The sequence below is a fragment of the Lissotriton vulgaris genome, chromosome 4_1, assembly GCF_964263255.1.
Source record: "Lissotriton vulgaris chromosome 4_1, aLisVul1.2, whole genome shotgun sequence".
Taxonomy (NCBI): domain Eukaryota; kingdom Metazoa; phylum Chordata; class Amphibia; order Caudata; family Salamandridae; genus Lissotriton; species Lissotriton vulgaris.
The window spans coordinates 339,482,505-339,510,289 of record NC_141691.1 but is presented as its reverse complement, the minus strand read 5'-3'; the positions used below and the strand labels follow the sequence as shown (position 1 = coordinate 339,510,289).

At 42.5% G+C, this 27,785-nt stretch overlaps 1 protein-coding gene across 3 annotated transcripts in view; it reads left to right on the top strand.

Annotated features, from left to right (window-relative positions):
- The window catches only part of IL13RA1 (interleukin 13 receptor subunit alpha 1), a 246,991-nt gene that overhangs the window by 106,229 nt on the left and 112,977 nt on the right, over positions 1–27,785 (top strand). For all 3 annotated transcript variants that reach the window (XR_015295297.1, XM_086918715.1, XM_086918716.1), the window contains exons 4-6: positions 7,474–7,594; positions 18,675–18,850; positions 26,502–26,644. Coding sequence is in view for 2 of the 3 variants with exons in the window: in XM_086918715.1 (XP_086774841.1) it covers positions 7,474–7,594; positions 18,675–18,850; positions 26,502–26,644 (440 nt within the window). In the remaining variant the exon portion in view is untranslated. The remainder of the gene's footprint in view (positions 1–7,473; positions 7,595–18,674; positions 18,851–26,501; positions 26,645–27,785) is intronic.

Here is a 27,785-nt window from a genome sequence, read left to right as displayed (position 1 = left end):
ATAATGAAACAAAAATATCGGTTAAAAATATCATAGTTAAAAATATCGTTTTTTTCTGTTAAAAAAAAATAAAAAATAAAGTAAATATACTTATAAAAAAACATAGTTAAAAATGTCTAATGTTTAATATTAAGACATAATACATATATAATAATAATAAAACATGAAACATACATAAAATGTATAATATACTTACGTAATAATACGTTTTATAATTATTTTAATAATTTATAAATTAATAAAAATATTATTGATTACAAATACATCTACAGACATAAAACAATAACATAAATACAAAGTAAATAATTATGTTTAATACATAAAAAAATTGATATACTTTCAATATTTTTAAAATTAATTATATACTACATTATCTAAAATAATACAAAAATATTAAATAGCTAAATAAATAAAACTACTATTCAAAGTCCAAAAAAAACGACAGTAATGAAAACGTTGGATAGCTTAGAACTTAAAATTACTATTCCCTCTCCAGAAAATGCAACAGTAGGGAAAGCGTTGGATAGCGTAGAGGTAAAAATTACTATTCCCACTCCAGAGAGTGCAACAGTAGGGAAAGCGTTGGATAGAATAGGGGTCAAAATTACTATTCCAACTGCAGAGAGTGCAACAATAGGGAAAATGTGTGATAGCGTAGGAGTCAAAAATACTATTCCCACTCCAGAGAGTGCAACAGAAGGGAAAGCATTGGATAGCGTAGGGATAAAAATAGGTATTCCTGCTATTCAATGCTTTCCCTACTGTTGCCCTCACTGGAGTGGGAATAGTAATTTTTACTGCTTCGCTATCCAATGTTTTCTCTACTGTTGCACTCACTGGAGTGGTAATAGTAAATTTAACCCTTTTGCTATCCTACGGTAAAAATATTGTATATTTTTTATTAATATTATGTATATTAATATCAAGTCAAAACTGTCATTGTATATTCAATTATTTGTACAGAGTGACCCATGTAAATATGTAAATAGATCAACACTAATGTCGGTACTCTGTATTGCAACATTGTTATATTAACATGGCGCTACAATGCACTATACCTTTAATTAAGGCTCTGTTGTTTTAAATGTTTGACCATGTGACTCACGTTTGGAGGTGGGACCCGGATGGGTGTGTTTGCACTGCAAATGATATAAAAAAAGTTTCCACCTTGTGCAATGTGGTGTGTGAACAAGACTACGTCGGTAGTCGAAACGTTGCATTTTGGAAGGCACAGGAACTGAATAAAACATCTTGCCTGGAAAGCGTGGGGTCTGTCTCTTCTCTCGCCGCTGTGCAGTGGAGGTTTGAAGATTTGTGCTGATATTACTGCGGAAGCTGGCTGTCTCCGCTGGCAGCACCCCCTCCTCTTTGAAGTGGCTCTTCGAACAAACAACCAAACTTGGATGCGGATTCCTGGAGGAATACGACAGCGAAAAGCTCCCTGACAAGAAAAATTGACGGATTACTCAGATTTCTTCACGCCGGGGGAGGCTAGTTTGATTACCGGCCGCCACGGTGAGCGGAGAGTGACGGGTTCCGTTGCATCAATCAATGTCAGGTGAGGAGGCAGCGCTTGATTCCAAGGCGGCGTGTAAAAACGCGCTGGGTACAATTGACTCTGACCCGAGTTCTTTAATATCGGTGTGCATATTTAAACTTCCAAAATTACACAGCATTAACTGGGCTGATTGAAGCTATGGCAGCCAGCTCTGAAACGGAGCGGGAGGCGGCAGCAGCCGCTTTGTTTGCACAGATACCACGTGGAGCAGGCAGCAAACTCACTCAAGCCAGCGCCGCCACTACAGGCAATCAGGATGTAAAAAAAATGTTAACTTTGTTGGAAAAAAAGTCTCGCTCGGAAATTACAAAGTGGTGGGAGCACAAATCGCTCACAAAATATGAAGAGGTAGGACGAGTCCCAAGAGGGCTGCGAATCATGCTGGCACCAAGTTTTGTGGATCCAAACCCCAATATGCTCAAGGAATGGGGAGAACTTAATTCGGGGGCATCCATGAATCTAATTAAGCTGTTGATCAAATACGCCATTATAGACCGGGCTGCATTGTTGGATGAAATAGTGCAAATCAACAATGATTTAGATGCAATAAGTGACGCAGAAACCCAAGCAATAATTATCAAAGGGCGTAAAGACATCAGCGAGCGTCTTAAAAAACATGAGGACAAAATCAAGACGCGGAAAATTAACAAATTCGCAAGGGATCTCAATGATTATGAGACCGGACAAATCTATACATTTGCTCGCAAATATGACCAAGCGAAAAAACAGCAGCAAATACAGAAAACAGCCTTAAAAGCAAAAGCAACCGTGTCGCAACAAAATTCAGGCACAGCAATGGAGAATCTTGAAACAACGTCAACGGACACCATTTCCTTAGCTGGCTCATCCAGTACATGCGGGTCCTTGTCAAGTCTTACAGAAGACAATCCCTCTCTTGAGATTCTTGATTTGGGTGAGGAGATTGATTTTTTAGTGGAGGCTCAAATGCAAGCGCAAGGCCCGCGGACACGCTCACGCAATGCAGGAAGAGGAAAAACGCAAGGCGAAGGGCAAGAAGAAAGCCCGCCAAAGGCGCCGCAAGTGCCAAAAAAGAAATGGTTCAAAAAGAAAACCAGCAAGCAATAATTGACGCAAGCACAATAGTCAATTTATCGGACATGACGTTAACCACTGCTGAAGAACAGATCCTTAAATTAGGTTTGAACTTTTGCCCGGAGAGCTCATTTAATTATACGAATACCAGAGCTGATGTCTACCTCTACATAAGAAAACTGAAATTGCAAAAATTCTATGCGATCAAATCAAAATCCGACGCCAGCACCATGGATGCCAGTAAAAAAGCAACCAGTGAACAGAGTACAGCTCTAGTACCAGCTAATGATGCGAGAACTCTCATCACTTTGTGCAATCTCAGCAAGGCCATTCCAGCAACTAATGACACAAATGCAGATGTTCCTGACACCCAAAGGGAACTGTGTGAAATTGATGTTCCCCAGAAAGGTGCTGGTGAAAGTCCCTTTAAACCCAAGAGTAAATTTGTCCCCGTCATGCCGAAGGATGCAGTGGACATCTATCATGACTGCATTGTGGAGGACCTGAAAAAACTTAACAAAAAATTCCACTCTATCAAGGACACGTCCAGCTTTCCAACCAAGGAGTATCACAATTTAATGAATAAACTATCTAAGAATCAAGAAATCATTGTGAGTCCCTCAGACAAGGGAGGGAACATTGTGTTGTGGCAAAAGGAGCAATACATTGCGGAAGCAAAACGCCAGTTGAACAACGAGAATTGCTATGTACTAAGCAACGGCGTTCAATACAAAAAGGCAAAGGAGAGCATCAAAAAAATGCTGTTAGGCTACAAAAGAGAAAGCCTAATCACCTCCACTGAATGTGCATTCTTACTAAAGGAACATCCAGTTATTCCGCATATGTATTTAATTCCCAAGGTGCACAAGAGACAAAATCCAACTCCCGGGAGACCCATCATCTCCGCAATCAACAGTATGGGTGAAAATGTTTCGAGAAAAATAGATTTTTATCTACAAGAACATGTCCAGGGATTACCCAGTTACATCAAGGACACCGGTGACTTTTTATCCAAACTGGAAGCCATACCTTGGCAAAAGAATTGGTGTATAATAACCCTGGACATTGAATCTTTATACACATGTATCGAACACCATACAGGAATTGAAGGAATCAAACATTTCCTGGGACGTAAGTCATGTGCATACTACAGCCACAACAAAATGATTTGCAATTTAGTATTGTGGTGTTTAAACAATAATTTTTTCTTGTTTGGCAAGGATATATGGAAGCAAATACGTGGTGTAGCCATGGGTTCCTGCTTCTCTCCCAGCTACGCGTGCTTGCACGTGGGGCTGTGGGAGGAGCAGGAGCTTCCTGGCATTGCTGGATTCGAACATGTCAAATATTGGATGCGTTTCATTGATGACATTTTCTGTGTGTGGGAGGGTGACATTAGCAGTGCTCGGATTTTTGTTAATGCACTCAACAAAAATCGTTTCAACTTATTTTTCACTTCCAATATCAGTGAAAGCACTGCTGAATTCCTTGATGTGTCCATCAATATCATCAATGATCAAATCATTACTGCCCTCCACAGAAAGTCCACTGCTGGCAATAGTATCCTACATGCCAGCAGTGGCCACCCTAAACATGTCATTATGAGCATCCCATTGGGGGAACTGCTACGCCTTAAGCGAATATGTAACACCCAGGCAAAATTTGAGGAAGGGGCGTCAGCAATGCTTGCGAGACTGGAGGCAAGAGGATACAGCAAATCCTGTCTTGCCACTGCATTGAGAAAGAGCGGTGAAAGAACTAGGGACTCTTTGTTACTACCTAAACCCCTCGAGAGTGATACAACCTCAAATTCCAGCAGGCTTATAACAACATATAGCCAACAGCACCGCAAAATTAAATCCATTGTAAATAAACATTGGGCAGTCCTTAAAACGGATGCAGTGTTACGTGATTTAACTCCCGACAAGCCTACCATTACATTTAGGCGCGCGTTCAGCATGCACAGTAAATTATCACGATCCAGCCCTGAACTACCTGTAATGGATCAGTGGTTTGGGAGAAAGGGCTTCCACAAATGTTCCTCCTGTCGGGCATGCAAGTTTGGACAAAATACCACTCACTATCGCACTCCGTTCACTGATACCGATTTTTCAATCCAAGGCAATTACAACTGCCGCACAGAGTTCGCGGTATATGTCCTAACTTGCACGTGCGGCCTACGTTATGTGGGCAGCACCGGTGCACAGGTGCATGTCAGAATACTGCAGCACCTCAGAGCCATAGTTAACCACGATGGAGCATATCCAGTGGCGCGTCATTTTAACAGCAGGCACAATAGGGATTTGTCATGTCTAACCTATTATGTCATTGACGCCGTGGCCCCCCTCAGACGAGGAGGTGACCGTGAAAAACTGTTGCGCCGGTTGGAAACACAATATATCATCAAGCTCGACAGCAAACAACCAAATGGGTTGAATGCAACAGAGGACTTGCATAACTTTCTGTAGGAGTACACATTTTTGCACATACACTCTGTATGATAATGTATATAGTGGACAGAACGTGAGCACAATAAATAGAATTGTATATAGCGTGTATGTATATGAAATCCTGTACAACAGCATCTATTTTTAGGTATCCTGTAGTCCTGTCTCCTTAAAGGTCTGGCTGCTGTAGTTTTTTGGACAGCACAGTTTTTTAAACAAACACTTGGAACTTTTTCTTTTTTGGTGAATTTCTTTTTGACACTGGTTATTAATTCAAGCACTCTTAATTAAAAAAATTTTGGATACACAACATTTTGATGTAAATAGTTCCTATATAATCATGATTTTGGACATATGAATAATGTATAGATGTACATACACTTTGTCATATATAGGAAATTGGACTATATTATGTTTAATATTGTATAGTACACCTAGGTGCTGTTTTGGTGTTTTAAGTCAATATGTGTGATGGTCACAACAACAAACTGCAGTGCACTGCTGTGATTTATATGAATCACTATATGTTGCTTTGATACACTTTCTTATGAAGTTGCATGGTTTTCGAACTGCATTCATGTACATTACTAGTTTCCGGTTAACTTTAGAATAAGGGTCTTTATCGCATTCATGCGGTTATTCCTGATTCCGGAGATAAAATGATACGGTTTACATAAACAACCAGTATGAAATGAAACATTGTTAATGATGCAATCAATAACATGTATTCAAGCTTAGCATGTTTCCCAGTCAACTTTCATAATGAAATATTTTCGCATTCATGCGGTTATTTTTAAACATCAAGTCAAAACTGTCATTGTATATTCAATTATTTGTACAGAGTGACCCATGTAAATATGTAAATAGATCAACACTAATGTCGGTACTCTGTATTGCAACATTGTTATATTAACATGGCGCTACAATGCACTATACCTTTAATTAAGGCTCTGTTGTTTTAAATGTTTGACCATGTGACTCACGTTTGGAGGTGGGACCCGGATGGGTGTGTCTGCACTGCAAATGATATAAAAAAAGTTTCCACCTTGTGCAATGTGGTGTGTGAACAAGACTACGTCGGTAGTCGAAACGTTGCATTTTGGAAGGCACAGGAACTGAATAAAACATCTTGCCTGGAAAGCGTGGGGTCTGTCTCTTCTCTCGCCGCTGTGCAGTGGAGGTTTGAAGATTTGTGCTGATATATATATATATATATATATATATATTACAAAATTAAATTGTTTTTTTAAGTTACATTAATTAATTATTAATTTTAAGGTTATTTAAGTATGTTTAAGTTAATTATATTTATTATTTCAATAATTTTCAATTACTTTTAAGACATTTAAAAAATTCGATATTTTGACTAACTATATTTTTTACAACAATATTTTTGATTCGATATTTTTGTACTTACCTGTTTGGAGATAGGGAGTCGATATTTTTGCATTCTATATTTTTTACTCAATATTTTGGTAAGTCTATATTTGTGTCATCGATATTCTTTCAGTGATCCGTTACAGGAAACACTTTTCCCCGGACATTCCTTCGTGATACCATTTTCCTTCGCTCTCATTTTGTTTTTTTAGTCTTGGTTCTTGCGACTTCTTCACTAATATAGGAATTTCACCCACCTTCTGAGCTATGCACAAGCCTTACCATTGGACCAATATTACCAAATGGGTACCTAGTCCTGTAGACTCTAGTCATCTCTAATCCTTTCCTTGGCTTGACATTTCGGATCGAACGGCTCACTCTTTGTACCTGATAAAAGGTGGTACCCTTGCCTTCAGCAGGAGTTTACTGTACCCAACATTATCTACAAGATGGCAGTCTTAATCTACTAATAGCGAGATGGCCATCTTGTAGCTTGGGTGTGGACCTCGATAACAGCCACTTGGTGAGAGCCTACTGTTCCCGGATGTATTATGTGATCAGATGATCGAAGCCAACACCCTCGCTGTGTATTTTCTCACTTCCAAAGGTTCTTCAGGTTGTTGTTTTTAGACTTTGAGGAGCAACTGCAACCATCAAAGCTAAAAGGGAATGAAACCCCACTCCCATTTTTAAGGAATTTTACAATAGCATCCATTTGTTTGATCAGATGGATTATTTGAGAATCTGGGCTCAAAAAATGCCCTGGGCCTCCGCTTTGATGCAGCAATACTTTCTCACCACTAAGACATAAAATGCATCATTTTTGGAGAAATAAAAATGTCTTAATCAAACTTGGCACTGTATTGTGATCTTAGCTGTCATGTAGAATATTTTGCATAGGGGTATTGGAGGAGGTATGTGTTGTAACATTTAATCTTTTCCTTTTTTGATTTTTGATCATTTTACATTAAATTGCAGCTATCTGTTTGTAAGAAGTCACGTGTCTGCATACAAATGTATTTTTTAACCATTTAACAGGATATCCTGAGACATTAGTCAGAGACTTTAAATGGACGTGGAATAGCGGACATCCACTGGAGTCTACTTGGAGTTATGAAAAGTCGGCGCTTCTTGAAGCAAACTACACTTTATATTACATGTAAGTATTTGCAAACATGGTTATTTTTAAAACAATAACCTTTTTATTACATTTTTAACTGTTGTCTTTTACAAAATATATCACCATTTGCATGTCATTATGCATTTGGGTGGCGGTTTGGAGGGAAAAATATCTAAACTTGAATTATGCCTCTGTCCTCTTTGACGTTACAATAGCTGCACAATTGATTTTAATTTTTTTTAATTTATTTATTTATTATTTTCCATTCAGCACATAAGTTCTTTTAGACAGAACGTCAACATTTCAAAGCCATGCATTGGTAAGCGCAAACATAAACATAGACGTGACAGTACTTCATCTCTGATTCCAATAAATGAATTTACAAACATACATAAGATAGTTCTACTTACAAACATTTCCTAAACATTAGCCGGAAATTGCCAAGATCCTCATAACTATCCCAACCCCGCTCGCCATTTACTAATAGGTTCCCAAATTCGTAACCCCAACTGTCTTCCTTTCCTGCCTTTCCTTGCGTAGATGGGTTTTTCTAAATTATATACTGCCAACAAGTTAGACAACCATGTTTGCAACCCTGGGGGATTCTTATCCAGCCAAGCCCTAGCTATGCATAACCTATACACAGCCATGGCAACAAAGATGAAGTCCCGCTGCGAAATACCATCCTCAGGTACTACTCCTAACAATATGTGCACAGGTCTAAAACTTATCTTAATGCTTAAAGAAACCTCAAAGAAGTTCTCTATATCCTTTAAAAGTGTGTGCAGCTGTGGGCATAGTGCAAACATATGTATTATATCTGCCTCAACTGAATTGCACCGCGGGCAGGTAGTGCCTGTAATCCCACCCCATTTCGCTATCCTAGCCGGGGTGTAGTAGAGTGAGTAGAGGGTTTTGTAGTGTTGCGACTGCAACGGCGCAGAACATAGAACTTTCCGTCCTAAATCCAGCGAGTCCTGAAACCACCCTATCTTGCCCTCCAGTTTCCCTGCCCATTTATCACTATACTTATCCATATCATCCTGCTTTGTGGCTAAGAGACTAGCATAGAAACTTCGTATCAAGCGATCCCCCCCCTAACCTTATTTTCTCTATGATCTCAATTCTGTTAAACCCCACCTGCACCCCGTGCTTACTCCCTAGATAACTCCTTATCTGTAGGTACTTAAAAAAGTCATGCCTGTCTAATCCGTACCTATCCCTCAAGTCCGAAAATAACACAAATCCCTCCGAATTCCTAACATCCCCAATCTGAGCAATCCCCTTCGCCGCCCACCTTTCCATTGTCATATCCCCAAATACCTCAGTTGGAAAAGATCTGTTTTTGAGCAACCTTGTATACCGGTTAAATCTTCCTATGCCCAATTTTTTCATAAAAGCACTCCACACCTTGATACCCGCCTCGACTGTCTTAAACCTGGTCCTTTTGTACTACCCATACTCTACACATGTTAAAAAACAGTTTTCCACATCCTCCCCCAAGAGGGCAGCGTAAATTCTAGAGGAGCAATCTGTTATTCTTTGATCTAAGCCCCCCCCCCCCTATCAGCCCTTGCAGATACTATCCACCTCTTTCTCTCGGTAATGTCATGAACCTATATGCCCTACGAGTTTTGCCCTGTGCCCAAATAAATCTATTGAGAATACCTTCCAGTGTATTGAACCATTTTGCTTCAAAGAAGAGAGGGATTTCCCTAAAATGATACAAAAATTTAGGCAGTATAAGCATCTTAATTATGTTCGTGCACTCCATTAGAGAAAGGTGGAGGTTATTCAACCATTCCAGATCCGATTTTACACTAGCCATCAAGGGAGTCATGTTGTTCTGCACGACAACTTCAACATCTGCCGATATTACCACTCCCAAGTATACTGCTGACTCTACGACTCTTGGATCTATGCCCCCTTGAGCATGCTGATTACAAACTATCTGGGTCTTAGATTTATTCAGACTATAACCAGAAACCTGGCCAAAATTCTGAGCCTCCATCTCAACCTCCCTAATGGCAGCCTCCGGGCTAGATGTTAAAATAGCTACGTCGTCTGCATAAGCCAGCGTTTTTGCTTCACAGCCATTCAGGCTCAGTCTGGGGATTCCTTGGTTACCTTCCAATCTGCGCAGAAAGGGATCTAGATATAGCGCAAATAGAAGAGGGGATGATGGGCAGCCTTGTCTAGTTCCTCTTTCTATATTGACTGCTGCTGAGTACCCTCTATTGACCCTAATTCTAGCTGACGGGTTCTTATATAAAGTCTGCAGTGCTTTAATAAATCGTTCCCCTATACCACTCCACCTTAGGGTACACCAGAGATATTCCCAGGAGACCCTATCGAATGCCTTCTCAGCATCAAGAAAAAGTGCCGCCATAGGGTCTCCCAGAATACCTGCCGCATCAAACATTGTGATCACCTACCTGGTGTGTTGTGTAGTCCCTTTGCCCGGTATGAAGCCATGCTGTGAGCAGATTACTAAGCTCTCAATGATCCCTGCAAGTCTCTTGGCCAACATTTTTGAATAGACTTTAACATCAGCGTTCATGAGGGTAATTGGTCTATAAGAGCCTGGCTGATTTGACGGTTTCTCTTTCTTAAGGATCACAACTATATCTGCACCACCCCATAAATCAGGAATTGCTTCCCCGAGTTGTGCTTGCCTCATCATATTAAACATATCTTCCCCTAATACTCCTTGAAATGTTTTATAAAATTCCACCGGCAGTTGATCAGGACCGGCGGCTTTACCCGATGGAAGAGTACTTAATGCCCTTAAAAATTCCTCCACCTGGAAAGGTACTTCCAGCTCCTTCTTACTTTCTGCGTCAATAAGTGGCGGTGTGACACCCTTTAAGTACCCCTCAATCTCTCGGAGCCCTCCCCTCGTGCCCTCCCGATATAGGGATAAATAGAACTGCCTAAAAACTTCCCTCACTCCTTCTACCCCTACGACGCTATCCCCTTGACCATCTACGTTCTCCGAGATGTCTGATGCTGCAATTCTCTGCCTAGTTCGAACCGCCAACAGATGGCCCACCTTCTCACTAAACTCGTATGCCCCTTACTTCCTAATTAAATAATTCTCCGCTGCCTTCTTAGATATATGCTCTGTGGCTGCTGCCTTGAGAGAGACAATTCTAAGTAAATGTGCTTCTAGTGGCAACCGCTGCCGGATGGCTACCCCCAATTCCTCTTCAGCTTCCATCAGTTTTTTGTTTATCTCCTCTATTCTTCCTTTTTCCCTTTTCTGTGCTGAGAGTACCTAACTCATAGTTTCCCCCCCGCACACCGGCCTTAAATGCATCCCAGACCACCCCTGGAGCAGCTGTTCCTCTATTAATATCCAAAAAGCTCCTAATCCAACCTTCCATGTACTCCCTATATCCCTCATCCTTGAGCAAAGCTCTCTCAAAGGTCCATTGTCTTACCTTCCTTTGATCCTGAGCTATTACAATAATTAAAACTAAGGGGCTATGATCTGATACCACGTGGGGATGTTTTTCCATCTGTGCCCCCTTCAGCAAGGACCCAGAAATCAAAAAATAATCTAATCTAACCATCACTCTATGAGGGGCAGAGTAAAATGTACTACCATCTCTGTTTGGATAAGTCTTAATCCAAGGATCAATCCGAGAATTGTGAATAGCCAGATCAGATAGTGCTCTATACGTTCTCCTTTTTCCTACCTGGATAACCACCTCCCACCTGTAAAAAAGTACTTTCAGGATCATGTATATTAAAGTCCCCACAGATTACTATTGGCTCTACCCAATTCGCCAATTCCATGTCCAGATATTGAAAAATCTCGGGATCATCCTCCGTTGATCCATAGACCGTAGCGAGGGTGAATTTCTCCCCTTTAAAAGTTAATTCTAGAATCACCCATCGCCCCCACTCATCCTCCTTTTTCCTAATCACAACCACGTCCCCGGTCCTACCCAAGATAGCCACTCCCCAATTCCTAGATCCTTGCTTAGAATTTGCAAGAACAGCAAACCCAGTTGTCCCAAAAGATAGCTTTTTGATGCCTCTATATGCGTTTCTTGCAGGCATACTAAATCCAACCGCAACATTCTCAGCAGTGCCGCCTCCCTGAGTCTTTTATTCACATCATTTAAACCACAGACATTTATGGTAGCAATCCTACAACTCATTTAAAAATTTCAATCATTTCCCCATGGGCTGAGATCCCTTCCGTACATGATAGTAACCAACCCCACATACTATTTCTCAAGTTAAGACCGTCACTTGATTGCATGTATTGTATTTTCATGACCACGTACTGTGTTTGCTGTGTTTGCTGTTTTGCTTGTGCGCTACTCTGTCCTCCTCTGTGCTGCACCAGCCAGTGCAACCCAATTCTTCTCCACTATTTCTTCCCCCCTTGACCCCCTAAACCCCCCTGTCTCTCCCTGCCTCCCCCTTCCTGACCCCACCCCCTCCCCCCTCTACGGGCAAATAGGTCAAAGAGACCTATGTGTGGTTGCTACAGTATGTGGAAGTCGCTAACCTCCCTCTCTGCCCCCCCAATTCCTAGTAGTCCCCCGTGCTCCCCCAGAACATTGGCATCCTATACTATATACTTAGACACTTCAGGCAAGCGGCTCCTTTTTAATCTGCTTTCTGCGACTTTAATTGCTCCAAAAACTGTTGAGCTTTGACTTCCGACCAGAACATTGATACATTCCCTCTTGTAACCACCTTTAGCCTTGCTGGAAATAGGAGATAAGCCTCAGAGCCCACTGACTGAAACGGCTTAATGAGCTGCCTCAGCCTCCACCTCCTCTCTACGGTGACATGGCAGAAGTCCGGCCTGGCGAAAAAGGAGGCACCCTCAAATGACCGTCTACTATCTGGTCTTGCCTTCTCCATAATCTCTTCTGTAAGAAGACAATTCCCAACATATATCAAAATTGCTCTAGGGAGGGGTGGTTTACCTGTCTGGCCCCCTCCTCCCCGTCCTTTCCTGATTGTAAAGGGAAACCTATGGGCCCGTTGTATCTCCCTCTCCCACTGCCAGTCTGATTCTGGAAAAGCACCACGAAGCAGTTTTACAACAAATTGCAGAATGTTCTGCGCCTCTGTCCCTTCTTCCACACCCAAAAGGCGAATGTTATTCCGCCGCTGGCGGTTTTCAAACTCCTCCATCTTCCAGGGCATGTCGTTGGTCACCTTTTCTTGGTTGTTTTTAAACTCCTGCCAAGCTCCCACATCGTCCTCCAATCTCCCTGTTCTCTCTTCAACCTCAGCGACCCTATTTGCCATACCTTCATACAGTTTGTTGACCTTCTTCAGAGTGTTATGTAATTTTTTCGTTGCGTGTCTTGCCCTCCGGCTTTCGGCCCTGGCCTCCCCTTGAATCTGCTTCAGCGTGTTGGTAATCACATCCAAAGGGGCCTGAAGCTGTGCCGCATTATTCTCCACATAGGTCTGGGAGGTGGCCGAGTAGTCCCAGAGAAGTTTCTTCCCAGCCTGGTAGGTGACTCTGATCCCAAAGTCTGCTTTCTTCCTTTAGACCGTCTCTTTTTCTGTGTACTTTCTTTCCCTGATAAACTGGAGTCCAAGAGTGACCCATCGTCCTCCTCCACTGTCCCAGTCTCACTTGTATCTGAGACATCCGCATCCTCACTCACAGAGTAGAAGCAGTCCTCTGCTGAGCCTCCTTCAGCTCCCTCAGGCCCCTCCACATTGCTCAGTAGCAAACTCCTCTTATTAACCAGGCTGTCCTTAATGCCCCATGAACTTCCTGCTTTCAATTTGGCCTCAACCTGTATTAGGGCCTCAAGCATGTCTGCGCTCCCTGTTGTACCGGACCCTGGGCCCTCATTCACCCCACTGTCAACTAAGGTGTTTGCCCCTCCGGTATGAGTAGTCTTACCCGAGTGCCTGTCTGCCTCATGGGCTGCGGGAGTCGCCGTTATCCTGGTTACGCTCAACAGACTGCCAGCGAGCTCACCGCCATCACCACCTCCGTGCGAGCCTGAAGCCGAGTCTGTGTGGGAGCGTTGCCTAGCAACCACCAAAGCCGCGTTAGAAGCGGCTTCCTCTACAGCGTCCTAGAGGACGCCTTCAGCACGGGCAAAACTTTCCTCAAGCCTCTGCCCGATTTTTGGGGTGAAAAATTCCGTAAGGGTGGGCTGCCGAAGCGCAACATCCTTGCCTCGTGCCAGCCCCCCTATCGTCTGCTTCTCCACGTCCAAATGTGCTATTACTGTGGGAGTCCCGTCCTCTGGTTGCTCCCCCCTTGTAAAACGCTTTATTTCGGGCTTCTGCTTTTTTCCCCTTCATTGCTAGAGCCGGCGCGACAATCTTCCGGATCGCACCCGCTTTCAGGATCACAGGTACGACCTCTTTCCTTGCAATATCGGGTGGTTGTTTAACGGCTACAGAGTCCGGGAGAGACTTCCCCTTCTCCTTATCCTTCTCCGACCGCTGTGGTCGTGGAGGCATTCTCCTAAGGTATTTCGCCTCCCGGATAATTCCGAGAATTCCAAAGGCTCTTGCCACTTTCAGATGCAGGACCTTAGAACCGAGTCCTTTAGTGATGCCCCTTTTCAAAGTCTCGTAGCAGTGAAGGCTTTTCCGAATCAGGAGCTCAAATGCCATCGATGGGGAACACGCATCTTTTTCTGGTAAGAACCATCAGGGGGGGATGCAGTAGAGAGAGGTCTTGCAGCGACTGCTCACCACAGCCTGTCGGCAGCCATCTTGCCTCCTACCGCTGCACAATTGATTTTAAGAAGAACCCTGATAAAATGAAGGTTGTGATTCGTGGTGGTCACCCTGATGTCTGGACTTCTTTGCTTTTACCCATCACCATGGTTACCCTGCTTTTCCTCATCCCACATTCTGGTTATGATTGTAATTCAGCAAGAATTTGTATTGATACAGATGTCTCTCTTGCTTCTCAAATTGGTTTTAAGGGCGACCTTTGTATTTTTCTTTTTCTTCTTCTTGACCCAAAAGTCAAACATCGGTTGTCAAGATTATTATCCCCTCCCACCTGGATGAATACAATTCTTTCTATCTTGCCCTTTTCCCAGTGCTCATCTACTAACCTCCTTTTTTATTTCACCTCAGGGTACCTCTCCTTCTTCACAACGCTAGAGCTGGCTTAGTCTGACATTTCTCTCTCTAAAAGTGTTTAGGAACTTGACTAGTTGATTGGCCAGTCTTCTCAACCCAGAGGTTACATCTGTTGATAGGGCCTGCACTGGTGATTTAACTTTTAATGCTCCTGGCACAAGATTTGAACCTCTCTTCCTTTTCCGTTCGGAGTCTTTCTAATTATTTTCCTTTGTAAAAGTTCAATATGCAATTGTTTTCCAAACCATAATCCTTTTACCCTTTTATGTACCATGACAATATGTATGCACCTTCATAATACATTTAAAGTCATAGTGCGAAGATGTGGAGTTAAAAATAGTAAAACTATACTTAACTATGTATACATTGTCAATATTGTAGTCTTCATTGTTATTGCTGTAACTAAAAATTCTGCAGTCACATTTCTAACAAATAAGGTCTCCCGGAGGCTGCAAGGTGTATAGTGTCTTGCTCTGTGATAGCCCAGCTTATTAGAATGGCCATTGAATGGAACTATACTTTCATTTCTGCAGCAAAGAGGTCGCGAGCTAACATCAGAAAAGGTTCTCATATCACCGACCATTCTCACAAAACTATAGTTATTGTATTTCAAGTAATCAGCACTCTGGAGTTACCAGAAGTAAACAGGCGGCGCTATACAAATCTCCCAAAGAAATAAATACATTTCTACTATTTGTAGACAATGCATGCAAACATGGCTGCTGTTCATATTCTTTAAACTACTAATCTCAGTCAATTGCCAACAGCCTATGCCAGCTACATCCAAGGATTCCTCTGTAGGCATAGCTTACAAATGAAATGTCTGAAAGTACTCTGAGAGTAGTGAACCTCTCTATAAGTTTGGGTGTGATTCCTGTACTATAAGAATCTAAAATTTTTCTGGCTTTTTCTTCTCTATGGAAATACTTTATTTTTTCCTGAGGATCATCTTGTCAGATCCAACTTCTGTCATTTACATCCTAATATGCCCCAGAGACAGTTACCAAAGCCCATCTTTGTCTTTATTCAGATCTATATGATTTGCGGCTGTTTTTTTGTTAATTAAATATTCACTTCTTTGCCGCTAGCATTCAGTGTGTTTTTACCTGAGTCTCTTTTAACGAGGTGAAAGCTTTAAAAGCCCTGCCTTCAACACATTTCCCAAAACAGGAATATCTAACACAAAATTAACAAAGGAGAGAATATATGAAGCAAATCAAACAAGGGGACAGATGATAATGTTTCTTAGAAGCAGATGAGATTGCAGGATGTTGATTGTGTGGCTCTAGTGAAAACAGGGAAATGGATACTGTAAACTGACACTCTTTTCAATATTCACAGGAGAATTCAAAGGCAAATGTTTCACTCCTGGGGTAAAGTTGGGAGATAGGTTCTGGTCCGTTGTCCTCTGGACCAGGCGCTTTTATGCAGGAGCGTTGACCCCTATGAGATTTAATTCTAATCTAAGCATCCCCTTATATAAGTGTGCCTATAACTCTCCCTTAAATGTTAACATGCTGCTCAGTCAATTCTTAAGGAACAGACAAATGCTGAATGCTGCAGAAATGTAGGGACCCAATTCGAATAGTTTGCCCACCACCTGGCTAGAATAAAGAGTCCATCGGCCCACCCTTACTGGCGGAGATTCGTCATCTGGAGCTCAAGGAGATCTAGATCTAGGACCACAGCCCTGAGCCACCTTGCCCTGCTGGGTACCTGACCTCGTGCTCCTGAAAGGCTCTTACCAAGGTGGATGTTCAAACCATGTGAACTCTAGTGAAATGTAGTGCTCAAGTGTGTGAAAAGTTAAAAATGGCTACTTGGACAAAAAATATGTCTATTGAAGATTGTCCAAGTGTCATGCCTAAAATAACTTGATAGTGTGAGAAATATTGACTATCTCATGGCTATGGCTAATGCAGTCGACATGTTTCAGCCGTACTGGTCAACTGACCCGGCTTTCTTCAGGACCTACATGCTAAATAATGCAAGCTACTGCAGGAAAAAACACAAGTGCATGGAAAACTGTGTAAACTAAAAATAGAATAAGAATGTTTAGGTAAATCTGTGGCACTTGCCACCGTACCAGACATGCAGTGTACGTGCCTGCAGGTAAGAGCTACCTCTTCTTTCCCAGCTTTATGTGGGAGGAAAACCTCACCTCACCCGGCTGACTGCTCGGAGAAGGAAGCCCCGCTCTGTCTGTCGGTGCTCCAGGCCAGACTGCTTTTATGCAGGAGCGTTGACCCCTATGAGATTTAATTCTAATCTAAGCATCCCCTTATATAAGTGTGCCTATTATTATTATTATTAAAACAGTTTTGTATAGCGCGTGGTTACCCTAGAGCATCCCAGCGCTTCACCAAACAGAGTAACAGATTAAGAGAGAGAGAGAGGCACAGCGGTTTAACAAAAGAGAAAAGTTTTCAGTTGTTTACGAAAACGCAAGAGGCATGGCTCCGAGCGCAAACCTAGGGGGAGTGAGTTCCAGAGGGTTGCAACCTTTACGGAGAATTTTCTCCCTCCTGAGCGGGCCTTTTTGACCCTGGGGATCATGAGTAAGTGTTGTTGGTCTGGGCGTAGTGTTCTACTTGCCTTATATGGGGTCACCAGCTTTTGAAGGGCAGGAGGGCCTTTGCCTTGCAAGATTTTATGTGCAAGGCAGAGAGATGTAAATTTCACCCTTTCTCGCACTGGCAACCAATGCAGCGCCCTCAATGCGGGTTTGGCCGATCGTGACATAGGGATGTTGTGGAGCATTCGTGCTGCCGCATTCTGAACTTGCTGTAATTTGTTCAGAGTGGTCTCAGGGGCACCCAGATAGATTGCATTACTGAAATCTAATCTAGATATAATCAGGCCCTGGATCAAAAGCTTCCGAGATAGAAATGGAAGCAGAGGCAGCACTTTGCGCACCGATCGGAGAAGGCCGAAACAGACACCAGCCAGTTTGGTAGCCTGGGTCCTGAAGGAAAGATCTTGCTCCAACCAAATACCAAGGCTCTTGATCTCAGCCTTGGGTTTGGGGGGGGGATCCCAGGCAGCTAGGCCAGGCAGACCGGGGGAGTGAGGGACTTTTCATATAACTCTCCCTTAAATTATAACATGCTGGGTCTGCTTTTCAGCTGGGATTCAGATTGTTTAATATTCTGACTCAAAGACCTTGTGTGAGGCACATAATGTAAAGAAAACTAGGCATCCCTCACACATTCTTCATAGGGGCCATCATCTTGATTAATGCCACTGCACAGGAGCTTTTTTTCACATCTGGGCATGGTTTGCTCATCTACTTTTTGTTTCGAGGCCTCATAAAAATACATTTATTGGAATTAGGCGCATGCTCCATGCCTGCTAGTGTTCTTTGTCCGCATGCCTTATTCTCTCTGTGACTACAAACAGTACTTCAGTGCCCTGAGCCCTTGGCCTGTGGGATCCACTCTTTCGAACTTAAAGGACTGAGGATGATTTGTGGCAAATGGTATGAAGGGCTGTAGGGGGGTTTCATGCATTTCATTTCAGAGAGAGCCTGAAGGGCTTAGAGCATACAGTCTTCAGTCTCCCTGATTGATCAATGAGTGACATCAGAGCTTTAATAGTAAACATTTTAAAAATACAGCACCCAAAGTTTTTCTTAGGAGCCTGCCACTGGGACTTCTGATTGCCAGGGTTGCTAAATACTAAGGGTACCTTTTTTTAATTTCACCTCACGCCTCTTTCTTCCACCTCACTAATCGTACTGTCTCTGCAGGTTCTTTTTCATCCCTTCTCCCTTTGTCACGGTTTTATGTCCTACTCTTCCTAATACCTTCTCTCTTTTCTGCCTTTCTCTCTCTTGCACTGGGTCAAAGTCAGATGATGAAAAAGTATCGGTGCTCAAAAACCACCAGCAATTATTATGCACTAATGGACCAAACACTACTCATTGAAGCAAATGGCTCATTTGCTCACAGTTAGCCAATGAAAATATGACCTTACCTTCTAGGCCGTTTAAATGCATGTTTGAATTTTACTTTCCCAGGAATGTGAAGGAGAACGAAGTTCGTGAATGCAAGGAATATATTCTTAAAGAAGGGATAGTGCATGGATGTAAATTCTCTGACACATTTTACAGTGGGAAGAGGATTCATACTTTGGTCACAGACAGGTCGTTGAAATTGGGAAGATTCTACTCGTCTCTGGATCCAATTACTATTTGTAAGTACTCACCTTTTTGTACACTTAGATTTGTTCTTTTTTGATAGGGTGATACATTGTTAACCAGAGGTGGGGCACGTTTTAAACATTAAAATAAACGTTGTATTGAAATTATGGTACCTTTAATAAGCTAACGCATATTGTTGGAGCAGGCTTTCCTGGCTACATATTTAACTTAGGCTGCACTTTTCTGTCTTCTACAGATGATTTAATGAAGTAGGAAGCACACATATTTGCTCACTTTACTAGCCTTCATAATACAAAAGATTATCTAGCTGGCAATTTTTATGCTGCTTGCCATTAGCAACCTAAGACCAAACTTCTGAATGAATTGATCTACTTAATTTATTTTGTGAATTCAGTAAACTAATTTTGAAATGATTCAGGTAATCATTTTAGGACAGATCAAGATTACACCTCTTGCTTACATTAACGCATTCCGCAAAAATAACACAATAGCGTAAACACAATTAACAAATTAATTTCTTGTGACAAAAAACACAAACAACAGAATCAATTTTGAAAATTAGACCAGTCATCTTTTTAACAACAACACTATTCTAAAGTTCATTGCCAGGTTTAGATCACATTCAGGGGTTGCCAGCCGGAGGGAATGAGAACTCAAGACATCAGGAAATGAACTGGCAATTAACTTTTCGATAGGGTTGCTGTTAAAAAGTTGCCTTTGGCCTGTTTGCACAAGGTTTGGTTGACGTGTGGCAAATGAAATGATAAAGCCTCCCTCATCGTCATCATCATCTCCTCTCTCTCTTTCCATAGTCCCCCGTTGCACCAGCTAGGCCTAATCTGAAGCTCAGTTTATTTGTGTCTCAAAAAAGAGGTATTATGTTGGGAATTCCCATGGGTCGACAGAAAATTCTAACTATCTGAGACAGGTTGGAAACTCAAACTCCTCCTTTCCTGCCTGCGTTGCAAGAGATTATTTATCAGACTGTGGCTGCTGCCATGCAGGACTTTCCTCCTCTGCCTAAATTGCCTAGGTGTGAAGTCCAGGATGATGAACCACAGGATGAAGATGTAAGGGGATGTTTTGTTCAGGGAGCAGATATCATGGAGGTCCTGCAGCATCTCAGAGGCAACCTGCCTTTCTTTCCCTGAACCGGAACAAGAGGAGAGTACCCATTTTCTGTGGCATTACCCACTCAAGGAGCCTGGTTCTCTTCCTTGGCATGGAACGGTCTGCAAGCAGCTAGCAAGGGAACTATAAGAAGTAGCTTGAATGTTTACTTCTAGGCACCTAATGAAGAGCCATTCATTTCAGGGATTTTTTTAAGGCTTCCCAACTATTGTTAAAATGGATTCTTTGGTAGGGCATGTTAGGCTTTCAGCTTCTCAGTAAGCACACCAGTGTGCACTAGCACATATGCTAGTTCTGTGGCCAGTCTTTCTCAAAGGTCTTTCACGCTCTAGCAGGACAAATGCAACACGTTCTGTACTGCACAGCTAAGATGATGAAATGGAAGACCAAGTGAGGTTCTTATCAAATCTATCTTTTGACAGCTTGTGCATGACTACCGTAGAGGCTGAGGCAGCAGTTGGAGCTAGGAATAGCATTCAGATGAGATTGTGGAGGACGGACACAACACAGAGTTCCCTCCTAATGCTTCTCCCAATGACTGGAAATAACTTTTTGGAACTCGACTTGAAGATCAATTAAATAGCATGAAGAGGACGGAAAGCTTGTTTCTCCAGTCACTTACTAGTGAGGTTTGGTTAAAGGAGACTGATTGGTCCTCAAGCTCCTACAAAAAATGGCAACTGGCCCTCCTGCTCCTACAAACAATGGCAACTGGCTCTTCAGAGGTAGGGGCTGAAACAGGGTGCTTATGCTACTGACAAATCCTATCCCTAATCTTCAGCTCCAGTTTCCCCACATCAAAGGTGTGAAGATCTAGTGGGGGACAACTGAAGAATTTTTGGGAAATTTGGTAGGCTTTAATTCCAGATAAGCAAAGCATATTTACATAGTCTTTTCTTTATTTGCACACACTGTCCAGCCAACGTGTTTCGTCCGATAACCAGTAGGGCCGAAACACGTTGGCTGGACAGTGTGTGTAAATAAAAAAAAGACGATGGAATAATTAAGATTTTGAAAAAATACGTCTAAAGAGACTTCTTTACCTGGTGCACCTCCATATGCTTTACTGATCAAGGATCTGGTTCACAGTGGCACTGAACAACGGCACGTGCAGGAGGGTTTGTGCACAGGACTTCTGAATCTTCATAACTAAGTGTAAGTTTCAGGCTGGCAAGTCCGCCGTTTGGTTCTTTCATTTGACATTTAATTCCAGATAACTGGGTAAGCAGCATCATTGATCACAGGTACATTATTCAGTTCACAAATAGTTCACCAGACTTGTTGTGAGGGACTCCATTTCAACGTTCTGTGCAAGATCAGGTAGCATTGTGAAAGAGAATACATATCTATATGCAAAAGGGGCTACCCTTTTCTGAAACCACCTGGAGCCATGGACAATGAACACAGGTAGACTGCACATAGGTTCCATGAAGTAGACCAACAAAAATGGAAACACAATAAATGTATATGTTAAATTAAGTATGCATCAATAAAAGAATGGAATGAGAACCGCACACTTTGTAAGTGTGGCTCATTTACTGCTTCAAAAAAGTGCTTGTTGCTCGTATATGCTCACACAGTGGCAGACAGGCGAATAAAAAACAGTATATATTCACCAGTACAGCAATGAACTCAAATGGCAAATGGAACCTGCTTGGATGTACTCACCCACTGACCCTTAGTCTTCTGTATACGTAGTGCCATTGATTGACAATTTTTGTGGTTCACTTACCTTACTGAGATTGATGGCCACTGCAACATGAATGTCCACTTGTGAAGCCAGGTGACTCTCTAAAGTTTTGAACATTGTGGTTCTACTGCCTCTAAATTAGGCAGAGAAAACATAAGGTTGACAGGATTGGCATCTGTTTTTTAAGACCCTTTAAATAATTCCATTTGTTCTTTGAGGATTCGATCCCTTTGTAATAGACGTCTGAAAGATTCCTGTTGGTTGTTTACTTATGCAGACTCTCATCAAAAACATTGAAAATATATTCAGAGTACTGAACTATTTTTCCTTATTATTTTATTCATTCATTATTTTAAGGCTATTTGGAATTATGACTCAATGTTAGCAACGTTAACAATATTGAGCAAGCAATGGTAAATGCAGTAGGTTTCGCCTATGTTATTAATAATAAGCAGCTTTTTGTTGTAAGTTGTAGCTTGCTTAGTAGTTTGGCAATATAAGTTACAGAAAGTCTGTTAAAGTCTTATGACCTGTTTATGTACAAAGAAAGGCTATGTATTGTGCTGTTACTAGAGGTATAGTGTGGGTATGTAATAGCAACATTTTGAAAAATGAAAGAGACGAATAATAGAATTAATTGATGTAATAGCAATATTATGTGTTTAGAAGAGTTCTGACAACTTTTGGACTCGGTGCCACTGCATCAACTACACCATTCAAATCATGCCCCTAATGCCTGCACGATAACTGCATTTGTGACTGACTGCCTGTTTAGTAGTAAAATATAGCAATATTTGGTGTTTAGGGGGATTCGTAGAGCTTTGGGCCTCAGTGTCACTGCACCTGCTGCACTATTGAAATCATGACTCTAGCACCTGCAAGCTAACTGCCCTTGTGACTGCCTATTTAGTAGTTCCATATAGAAATATTTGGTGTTTAAAGGAGTTCTGACAACCTTTGGCCCCGGTGACACTGCTCCTGCTGCACTATTCAAATCAAACTCCTTTTAACTGAAAGATATGTGGAATTGTGTCTGAGTGTATGGTAGTAAAATATAGCAATATTGAGTGTTGAGACGAGAACCTTTAGGTCCAGTGCCACTGCACCTGCTGTACCATTCAAATCATGACCCTGTGGTCTGCAGGGTAACTGCACTAATGACAAACAATCAACAAGAGAGTAAGGGTATAACTATTCACTCTCTTACCCCTAATAATAATATTCATAAACAACAGAAGAGTGAAAAGTCAAAAGGCGACCTCAAACAAATCGTGTGAGGGTTAAATAGAAGGGAAAGAAAGGTGGAAACACTACACAAATAATAAGATGTTTAAGAATCCTCACTCACCAGCCTGGTGGTGACATCCTTCATCACTGGGTTCCCACTGGAAGGACCTAATGTCCTTCCAGTGTGCTACAACGCCTGTTTACAGCGGAGCTGGTTCTTGTGTGTGTTGAGGTGGTGAAAAAAACAAATTGTGCTAAGTGAGTGCAAAGAGGTGTAAAATATAAAAAGTGCAAAGTCGTGACTGTCAACTATTTTATTAATAGTCCAACCAGCACTGATTAAAAACAAATAATGAGTGGACTCATAGGGTTAGTCTCATCTATTAAAGACCCCTAGTACTCAGTGGATTCTAAACTGTTCTGTCGAGCCGCAGTGGTGACAGACTAGGTAGTCTGCGGGGAGTCGTCCGCTTCAAAATATGCGACGTGAAAATAACCCCCTGCCGCACCAGCCCATGTAGAGTGAATATCGTCTTCCTCTTGTATTTGGCTCCAGCAAATTGCTGAGCGGGTCTGAACGGCTTTTGGCCGTGAGTATAACTGAAAATTTATTTTTTCTTTTTAACACTAATATCCTCACGGCAGGGTGCACCTTAGGGCGTGCATACCACCGGAGGATCACACTAACTGGTCCTGAAGAAAGCTGTGCGACTCGGGCTCCTAAAGCAGAAACATGTCGACCAAATTCGTTTAGAATCCACTGAGGACTAGGGGTCTTTAATAGATGAGACTAACCCTATGAGTCCACTCATTCTTTGTTTTTAATCAGTGCTGGTTGGTCTATTAATAAAATAGTTGACAGTCACGACTTTGCACTTTTTATATTTTACACCTCTTTGCACTCACTTAGCACAAATTGTTTTTTTCACCACCTCAACACACACAAGAACCAGCTCCGCTGTAAACAGGCATTGTAGCACACTGGAAGGACATTAGGTCCTTCCAGTGGGAACCCAGTGATGAAGCATGTCACCACCAGGCTGGTGAGTGAGGGTTCTTAAACATCTTAATTTTTGTGTTGTGTTTCCACCTTTCTTTCCCTTCTATTTAACCCTCACATAATTTGTTTGAGGTCGCCTTTTGTCCTTTCACTCTAACTGCACTAATGACCTCCTGTTTAGTAGTCAAATATAGCAATGTTAGGTGTTTCGTGGAGTGCCTAGAGATGTTGGTCATGTTGTCACTGCACCTGCTGCACCATTGAAATCATGACCCTGTTGTATGCAAGGCAACTGCATTTGTGACTGTTTTGTTTAGTTGTAACATGTACCAATAATCTGGTTTGAGTGGGGTCCCTAGAGCTTTTGGCCCCAGTGCAACTGCACCTGCTGCACCATTTAAATCAAGCCCCTTTCAACTACAAGGTAACTGAAATTGTGGCTGTCTGTTTAGTAGTCAAATATAGCATTATTATGTGTTTAGAGAAGTTCTGACAACTTTTGGGCCCGGTGTTAATGTACCTGCTGCACCATTCAAATCATGACCCTCTTGTCTGCAAGTTAACTGTGCTTGTGGCTGCCTGCTTAGTAGTAAAACAAAGCATAGCTCTTGTATATTAACTGAATTTTTAATGAGCAATGTTTATTACATTTAAAATTTGATCATAATGGGCAAATAGATCGAATTGAAAAAAATCTATCTGATAATGCCTACAAAGTGCAAAGAAGGGTACTGAGGCATGTATAGGAAATGGCACAAATGCTCTAGGGCTAAAGCATCTGCTTTACACAACTAAGTAATACAAAGCAAGCATTCCAGCATACTGGTATACGCTGTCTGCCTTTTCTGTGGGAAGAGATCTCATCTTGACACTAATTGGGGCTTAAACAGTGTGTATGGCTTCAGTAAAAGTATCATAAATGTGTGCAGCATGGAGAAATTAGCCACCAAAAAATGTCAAACTGATAAGAGCCCACTTTTAAGATATATTAAATATAAAAGATTTCACAAGCACAGGTGAAACTTAAAATCGAGGGGCAGATTTACAACTTCTGGCGCATCTCTGCTAATCAGCAGGGATGCAACAGAAGGGTTGCGACGCACCTGCCCTGTGCGCCACCACTGATGCGCCGCATTTACAATGCGGCGCACAGATGGGCTGATGCGTGTCGCATCCCCCAGCTGAAAGGTGGCTCATTGCTGGAGTCGCGTCACAAGTACGACGCAGCTCCAGTAAGGCTTGGGGTGCACCTATGCCTAACATGCTGCGTCAATTCTTACGCCTGCTTCAAGCAGGCACATGGTTTTGACGCAGCATGGCCGTAAAAGTGACTGAGTGAAATCTTGTAGATTTCACTCAGCCACTTTTGCGAGGCGTTCCTGCGCCGGAACACCGACATGTGGCGCAGGGCTTTACAATGTGACGCATCTCCCTAGATGCGTCACGTTGTAAATACCCCGCAGCATGGCGCTGGCTTTGCGCCGCTGCTGTGTCACAAAAGTGATGCAACGGCGGCACAAAGGGGCTAGTAAATCTGCCCCTTGGGGAAGATTTACAACTTCTGGTGCATCTCTGCTAATCAGTAGGGATGCACCAGAAGAGTTGCGACGCCGCATTTACAATGCGGCTTACCATGGCACACGGATGGGCAGATGCGTGTCGCATCCTCTGGCTGAAAGGCGGCGCATTGCTGGAGTCACATCGCGAGCACTAACGCAGCTCCAGCAAGGCTCGGAGTGCCCCTATGCCTAAAATGTTGTGTCAATCCTTACGCCTGCTTCAAGCAGGCACATGATTTTGAGGCAGCATGGCCGTAAAAGTGACTGAGTGAAATCTTGTAGATTTCACTCAGCCACTTTTGCGAGGCGTTCCTGCGCCAGAAAGCCCCCCCCCCCTCATCCCTCGTGCCGGAACGCCCACATGCGGCGCAGGGCTTTACAACGTGACGCATCTCCCTAGATGCGTCACGTTGTAAATACCCAGCAGCATGGCACTGGCTTTGCGCCGCTGCTGCGTCACAAAAGTGACGCAACTGCAGCGCAAATGTGGTGTAAGGGGCTTGTAAATATGCCCCCAAGAACTCTGTTTCCTGTGTTTAAAGAGTCTTTTTTATGCCATCAACCCCACATCTTTACCTTGGGGAAATGCTCACGATCTCTGGTTCTTCTCAGCTCACCCACAGACTGCAGACTAAGTGTAAAAAGAAAACAAAAGAAACAGACCCGTTCCAATTAAGTACCCTGGCTCTAGAACATCATCCCTGCATCCATCAGGACTGCTCCCACAACAGCTCTAGTTTAGGAAAGGGTTGACGACTCACGTTTTTTAAGAACACTACATCACATTGCATTAACTGTCCACAATCCAGCATCCAGGTATTACCCTACTGATGATGTGTTGTTACTTTATGCTTTGACCATGTATAGAGCTGCGCTGCTTTTTGGATGGGTTTGTGCTACAGAAATGCCATGTCCATACATACAATAATGTTAGAGTGTAGGTAAATGTGGCCTTGTTGAGTGAGGGAACCCCCTCCATAACCTTTTATGTATCAGAAGCTAACTGATAGCATGTAAAGGAAGGTGATGAAATGATGACGCTTTATCGAGGTCTCACGGTTGGCATTGTGTTTCAGTGCGTCCTGGGCCTCCACACATCACTGTAACAAAGCTCCCCAGCGACAGAATACATGTGCAATGGAACGATTCCGACTGGCATGTCAAAGACTATGAAGTGCAAAGCAAAGACAGCAAATCACAGACCTGGACGACATATACTGTGAGTAATTCATGCAATCCTTATATTGTGGTAGGTGGTGGTTTTCTCGCGTGTTTAAGATGGGCTTACATACTAATAACTAAGAGATTCAGGCCCAGGCTTAATATCATACTGCACTGGCCCTCATGCAAAGCAACACTACGTCGACACACACAATACTGGAGCTCAGTTTTTATGCGCAAAAGGGTATTTGGCAAAAGTGAAAACAATAAACCGCATTGCATCGCATAAAGTGACATTCATGACAAAGTAGTCCAGGACACTCAAAGCTGCATCCACTAAAGGCGTATCAACTTAACTCATGCAAAGTGTTGGGACCTGACTTTACATGGAATATTAGCGCCAAATGCAAACATGCAACCAATCGGTAAAATTAGATTTCATATTTCCATAAGTGCAATTGTCATTAAAGTTACACCCTTTTTTGCAATATTACTTTATGCAGTAATTCACATGAAAACAATTGTACTAAGGTGTGCCTCGAGTTCAAAACTCACACCGGACACTGCTTGATTTACCTATGTGTTGTGGCACAACACAAAATTGTGTTTGGCCACGTATGGAATGCAGCTCTAAATATTTTGGTGCAGTATTCCTTTGCAGAAATCTTACTAGCTAGCATTAGGATGTATTGTGTTAGCATTTTAAAATCAAGTCTGTGCTGTGAGATGGGAGGTGTTAGAATTGGGGGTCCATACTTGGTAGGGCCACGGCATCTGACCAACTAGGGACCCTCTCCTATAGTCAAGGCAAGGTGGATGTATGTCAAAAGATAATCCCTGCTCACCCCCTTGGTAGCTTGGCAGAGCAGACAGGCTTATCTCCCGGGCAATGTGTAAAGTATTTGCTCCAACACCTTCAGTAATGACAATGAATACCACAAAGGGACATCACACAGGTTTGATATAAAAATAGTATTTTTATATACTGTTAGGCAGACTTAAAACGGACATAAACCATCATAAAAATAGGCTTGTTGAAACAAAAGTACTCTTCTTATGGAAAGTGTTCTTAAACGTAAAAACGAGTCTGTTGCGAAAGATTGGGCACCTCAGAATGCACCCCGAGCAGTCTGTGGTTAAAAGGGACTGCCCCTCTCTTTATGGGGACACTCTGGTGCCAGTACGAGGGTGCGGGGAGG